The sequence below is a fragment of the Epinephelus fuscoguttatus genome, linkage group LG15 (assembly GCF_011397635.1).
Source record: "Epinephelus fuscoguttatus linkage group LG15, E.fuscoguttatus.final_Chr_v1".
NCBI lineage: Eukaryota > Metazoa > Chordata > Actinopteri > Perciformes > Serranidae > Epinephelus > Epinephelus fuscoguttatus.
In genome coordinates this window covers 22,289,541-22,295,925 of record NC_064766.1, presented here as the reverse complement: position 1 = coordinate 22,295,925, position 6,385 = coordinate 22,289,541, and the positions used below count along the sequence as shown (strand labels likewise).

The 6,385-nt window shown below is 44.7% G+C and overlaps 1 protein-coding gene across 1 annotated transcript; it reads right to left on the bottom strand.

Annotated features, from left to right (window-relative positions):
* Positions 1–4,129: 4,129 nt before the first annotated feature.
* Positions 4,130–5,790, bottom strand: LOC125902011 (uncharacterized). The gene is made up of 3 exons (XM_049598097.1): positions 5,593–5,790; positions 5,150–5,551; positions 4,130–5,086 (listed from the first exon to the last, which is right to left on the bottom strand). The coding sequence occupies exons 1-3, from the start codon at positions 5,788–5,790 to the stop codon at positions 4,130–4,132; spliced, it is 1,557 nt and encodes a 518-aa protein (XP_049454054.1).
* Positions 5,791–6,385: the final 595 nt, after the last annotated feature.

The following is a 6,385-nucleotide window of genomic DNA, read 5'->3' as shown; positions in this document are numbered from 1 at the left end:
TAGGCCTAGTCTGCCAGAGGACCCCCCTATAATACACCGGGCACCTTCTCTCTCTCTCTCTCTCTCTCTCTCTCTCTCTCTCTCTCTCTCAATTCAATTCAATTCAATAATCTTTATTGGCATGACTGTAGATTAACAATATTGCCAAAGACATTAAAAATTTACAAATAAAGTACAATAATAAAAGTAAGTCAGAAAACTATAAAAAAAAAGATTAAATATATGTTATATAATACAAAATACACCAATCTACAATACAATACACCAATATATAATATAGGGAAAAAATGAATAAAGAAAAATGTAGATGGTGAGTTACAAGGACTGTAAATATAGACAGGTGTGTCAGGTGTTGTGATGGTTGTCCCTCAGGCTGTGGCATAACCTGACATATGTTGCTGCTGCTAAGCTGCTGACTCTGTTCTCTCCAAGGATGTGTTGCATTTTAGTTTGATCAGGCAGAGAATCAAAGTCAGTGACTTTATGTTTTATTTTTGAGAGGAAGTCGGCTCTGATGTGTTCATACTTGCTGCAGTGCAACAGGAAGTGTGTCTCTGTCTCCACTTGTCTGTGTGGACAGAGCTCACACAACCTGTCCTCTCTGGGCAGCCAGGTCTGCCCTATGGCCAAGCTGTGGTCACTGAGTCTGTACATGGTCAAAGTCTTCCTCAGTTTCTCATCAGTCACGGTGCTCAGATATTCTGCCACCGTGTACTGTCTATTTAGAGCCAAATAACACTGAAGTTTGCTTTGCGTTTGTGTGGTCGATGTCCAATAGTTAATGTAATGTTCTTTTTGTTTCTCTATAATTTGGTGGGTCCAGATTGTGTGAGGGCTGTGCTGAGGTCTTGTGTTGTTAGAGGAGCTGAGCCTCAGGACTAGCTGGCTGAGGAGGCTCTTCTCCATGTTCTCCTCTTGGCATTGCAGAGCTTTGTATTGGTAGGAGTTGGGGTCACTTGTTTTAAGGTGTTTATAAAATTTGATGGCTCTTTTTTGAATTCTAATTAAAAGGGGGAATTGGCCTAGCTCAGCTCGGCACCCGTTGTTGGGGGTGTTCCTGTGCACTCTCATGATGCTCTTGCAAATCTCTGTATGCAGGATTTCGATGGGGTGTTTGTCCCATTTTTCAAAATCTTGATTTGCAAGAGGACCCCACACCTCACTACCATACAGAATAATTGGTTCAATTATAGATTTGAATATTTTGAGCCAGATTCTAATGGGTATATTAATGTTTGAAGATTTCTTTATAGCATAGAAAGCCCTTCTTCCCCTCTCTCTGAGATCATCAATAGCCAGGTTAAAGTTTCCCGTGGACGTGATGTGTAGTCCTACGTATGTGTAGTCGTGTGTGTGCTCCACCTCATGAGAGCCCAGGAAAAACCTGGTTTGGTTTCCCTGACCCCTGGGTCGTTTCTGGAATATCATAATTTTGGTTTTGTCCAGATTAACTGTCAGGGCCCAGGTCTGACAGAAGGTTTGCAGGTGATCCAGTTGCTGTTGTAGTGCTTCATTTGATGGAGCCAGCAATATGAGATCATCTGCAAACAGTAGGCATTTAACCTGTGTGTCAGACAGAGTGAGACCAGGGATGTCAGATAGTTCTAGTGATTTGGCCAATTCATCGATATAAATGTTGAAGAGGGTGGGACTGAGACTGCAGCCCTGTTTTACTCCTCTACTCTGGGGGAAGAAATCTGTTTCCATGTTGTTAATTTTAACAGCACATTTCATATGACTGTACATGGTTTTGATGATGTCATAGACCTTCCCCCCTACACCCTTCTCAATTAATTTTAAGAACAGTCCATCATGCCAAATTGAGTCGAATGCTTTTTGAAGTCTACAATACAAGAGTATCTTGTCCTCTTGTTTTGGTGGACGTCTTTTTGAATGATGGTGTGAAGGGTGTAGTTATGGTCTGTGGTTCTATGTTTGGGTGTGAATCCTATCTGGTTGTTGCTCAGGTCATCATGTTCTCTGAGGAAGTCTTGCAGTCGGCTGTTTAGGATACTGCAGAACAACTTCCCAGATTGCTGCTGACACAGATGCCTCGGTAATTGTTTGGGTCGAATTTGTTTCCACTTTTAAAGATTGGTGTGATGATTCCTTCACTCCAGAGGTCAGCTAAATGTCCGACACCCAGAATAAGGTTAAATAATTTTAATATGGCAATGTTAAATTTATGGTCATCAAATTTTAGCATTTCATTTAAAATGCCATCAGGACCGCTGGCTTTCTTTGGCTGCAGTGCCTGGATTTTAGCCAGCAGCTCTGCTTCAGTAATTTGGTAGTCTAGGGGGTTCTGGTTGTCTTTAATGACTGATTCTAAAATTTGTAATTTGTTGAGGAGATTGTTTTGGGCCGAATTCAGGGGAACAGCAGTATACAGACTTTCAAAGTGATTTTTCCAGATGTCACCATTTTGAATAGCCAATTCTTCTTTTTTGGTTTGCTGAAAGAGTGCCATTTCTTCCAGAAGTCACTAGAGTCAATGGACTCTTCAATTATTTGTAACTGATGCCTCACATGCTGTTCTTTTTTAGTTCTGAGTGTTTTTCTGTATACTCTCAGTGTTTCCCAGTACTGGAGGCGGAGCTCAGGGTTGTCAGGTTGTCTGTGTTTTTGATTTGACACATTTCTGAGAGTTTTTCTCAGTTGTCTGCATTCTGTGTCAAACCACTCGTCATTGGTCGGGTCTTTTGGTCTGTGGTGCTGGCGCTTTTTCAGACTGGATAAGTCTGCCACATGGTCAAATATGTTGTAGATGTCCTGTACAGCCTGTCTGAGGCTGTCCTGATTGAGGGGATACGAGGTGGAAAGAAAACAGTCTAAATGAGATTGAAAGACTGGATTTTTGATTGCTGTCTGGTATTCGTCTTTGCTTTTGTTTGTCCATTTATAAGGTTGTTTTCTGTAGGTCAGATTGCAGGGTTCTACTGTGTGATGGTCGTTTGCTGTCGTTTTAATGTAGAGTGTGATTTTACTATGGTCTGATAAGGGGGTTAAGGGGCTGACTGTAAATGCTCTCAGGTAGAAGGGGTCTAGGTCGGTGATGCCATAGTCTACTGTGCTGTTGCCAAGAGGAGAGCTATGAGTGTAAAGACCGAATGAGTCCCCTCGAAGCCGACCGTTAACCATGTACAGACCCAATGTTCGGCAGAGCTGTAACAGTTGCTGCCCACTTTTATTGACAGTTTTGTCAAAGTTGTTTCTATGGATTGTGAAGGGAGGGGATGCTGACTTGACCAGGTATATGTTTGTCTCCTGTGTGCTGATAAAGTCTGGTTCTGTACCAGTCCTGGCATTCAGGTCTCCACAGATCAGTACACTTCCTGGGCCTGGAAGTAACTAATCTCATCTTCGAGAATGGAGAAACTGTCTTCATAAAAATAAGGGGATTGTGATGGGGGGATATAAGCTGCACACAGCAATACATCTTTATCTGTGGTGATAAGGTCTTTTTGATTTTGAGCCAAATTGAAAATTCTCCTTTTGATTAATTCAATGTATTGTACAAGGTTTGCCTTATACCAGATCAGCATTCCCCCTGAATCCCTTCCTTGTGTTACTCCCTTTAGTTTGGTGGACGGGGACATTATCTCTATGTAGCCTGAGGGACAACCAGTGGAGACATCTCCTCTACACCAAGTCTCTTGCAATATAAACACATCTGCATTTTCTAACTCTCTAATAAAGTCTGAGGTCCTGCTCTTAAGGCCAAGAGCAGAAGATCTCAGACCCTGAACATTCAAACAAGAGATGACAAAAGATTTAGATTTCATTTAAAACTCAAAAGGCTGCATTTGGTGATCAAAATGAGATAAACTACTAAGTCAAAGAAAATAATTTAAGAGTATCTACATGACATATTATAAAAGGTAACAAATCAATAACTGGTATATTAAATAATCAATACTTATGTACAGTGTAAATGTCCTTTTTTTTTTTTTTAAACTGTATGAGCACAAGAAATACTCTAATAATAATTCATACAGTGTCTATTGTGGTACCTGTCCAATCAGATGAGAGCAAAGCAGGCTGAGCATCTGCTGAATGTCCCTCAGTTCATTGTGTGGGGGGGTGGTTAAGGTTGGTTCTGCTGCTCTCCGGACCACCTGGGCATAACTCAGTGGGCTAAGGTGTGGCTCTTGTCGTTGTGGTTGGGGTGGGGCCCTAGGGACAGGAGTGACTGTGGTCTGGCTTGAGGGGGATCATGGTTGCCTTTGTGGGGTCTGATTTGGACATGATGTGGGTGGGGCTGAGGGTGGTCTTGTCTCCATTGTGTTGGTCTGGATGTTGGTTGAGGATGTCTTGGTGTTCTGTGGGGGTTGTGGGCTGATGTGCTCTTTCTGCGGGCCGTGGATTGGTCTCTGTTGAGAGCGACGCTTTTCAGTGTTTGGGCGAAGATGGGGACTGTGCTTTTAAACAGATGGACGTGGTCATAGAGACAGCTGATGTCCAGGGTGGGGTGGTGGGCTAGGTGGACATTGGGTCTCTGTGCACAGTCTCTGGACAGGCTGCTGTTGATCCTGTGGATGGTGTCAGGGTGGAAGTCTTTCCTTGGGAGCAGAGTGGATATGACCACTCTGCTGTTGGGGAAGGTGGTGGAGGCTTTCTCTGTCACTCTCTTGAGTGACTCTGACACCCTCTCCTGCTGGCTCCGCAGATCATTGGTGCCAGTGTGGATGATGATGTGACTCGGAGATCCAAGCCGCTCCTCTGACAGCAGGTCTATGGCATGGTGGGTGTTTGGACACCAGATTTTAGCCACGTTGTGGGTGGGGAAAAGTTTCTTTTCATTTAGGAATTTTCCATTGGAGTCGATGAGGAGGACAATGTCTGTCTTCTCTCTCTGTTGTGCTGGTCTGGTGGAATGAGGGGAGGTGCTGGTCTGTGGGCTGGATGTGAAGCTGGGGGTGGGGGTAGGTTCTTGGATTGGTGGGTCCTGGCTGCTCACAGGGTCCTGGTTGTGGTCTAGTTTTTCATCCAGGTCCTGTGTAGCTCCACCTCTCTCCTGAGGCTGTTCTGACAGAGTGGTGAGTGCTCTGCTGTGCTCCTCTCTCTCTCCTCTGAGCTCCTCCACCTCCTTTGACAGAGAGGTAAGTTCTCTCCTGTGCTCCTCTCTCTCTCCTCTGAGCTCCTTCACCTCCTTTGAGAGAGAGGTAAGTTCTCTCCTGTGCTCCTCTCTCTCTCCTCTGAGCTCCTTCACCTCCTTTGAGAGAGAGGTAAGTTCTCTCCTGTGCTCCTCTCTCTCTCCTCTGAGCTCCTCCACCTCCTTTGACAGAGAGGTAAGTTCTCTCCTGTGCTCCTCTCTCTCTCCTCTGAGCTCCTCCACCTCCTTTGACAGAGAGGTAAGTTCTCTCCTGTGCTCCTCTCTCTCTCCTCTGAGCTCCTTCACCTCCTCTGTCAGAGCTGTCAGTGCTGCTAGACGCCAGCTCTGTGCTGATGTGGTACAGGGATCAGGCTGAGCTGTGGTGGGCTGGCATGGCTGTTGGCTGATCAGCTCTCTCAGTTGTACAAGTTCTCTCTCCAGCTCTGTGAATTTCACCTTCAGTTCGGTGATGGTGCGGTTCAGCTGGGGTCCTGGACCTGCTCTGGGCTGGTGGGCTCCTTCTCTTCAGGGGGCTGCTCAGTAGTTAGGCAGCTGGGAGCTGGGACCTGGGAACTGTGAGTGGAGCTAGATCTCTCCTGCTGGGCTCTTTCCTTTATAAGGAGGAAGTCCATCTCAAACAGTTTGAGGTTCCCCTGCACTATGATAGTCCCATTCTTGTATAAGTTTACTGTCATCATGAAAGTATCTGAATCCTCTGCTTCTTTTATTTTTATTTTCCAGCTTACAGATCCCCTCTTTTTGACAGAGGGTAGTGGGCACTGATGGCAGAGTGCCATGCTAGCGGCTGGTCTGTGAAGAGGATCAGGTTGCTGACCTCCCCGGTCTTGTAAAGATCAGAAAACAGGGTTTCTGGTCTTTCTTTTAGCAGTTTTTGTTTAAATGCCTTCCTGGCAGTCTCATTGGTTACATCAGGAGGATAGAGGAGAGGAACAGCCTCTGTACAGCCTTTGGTGGACTCCATCAGGCTCTGCTGCTGTTGAACTGCTGCTATTTAAATTCCTTGGCAACAGTTGCTAAGGGTCTTGTTTACAGCTAGCTGTGTTATGCTAGCTTAAGTTTATTTAGTGTTCAGCAATTTTTTGTTTCCTCTTTTTAAATGTTATATTTTCTTTCTGATGGTTTCACTCACTTGCGTCTTCAGCTGTTTTCCTTCTCTTTGCTTGACCTTTTTTTTGTTGCTGGTTGGACAGTTAGGCTAACTGTCAGTTTGGCAGTTGGTTCCGTTGTTTTCCAGTCTATCACTGTTTTCTGAGGTTTTTGCTGTTTTTT

Coding starts and splice junctions, on each gene's coding strand:
- LOC125902011 (XM_049598097.1), bottom strand. CDS start 5,790: ATGACAGTAAACTTATACAAGAATGGGACTATCATAGTGCAGGGGAAC. Junction 5,552..5,592: donor AGCCCACCAGCCCAGAGCAG/GTCCAGGACCCC, acceptor ACCGAACTGAAG/GTGAAATTCACAGAGCTGGA. Junction 5,087..5,149: donor TTACCTCTCTCTCAAAGGAG/GTGAAGGAGCTC, acceptor CTGTCAAAGGAG/GTGGAGGAGCTCAGAGGAGA.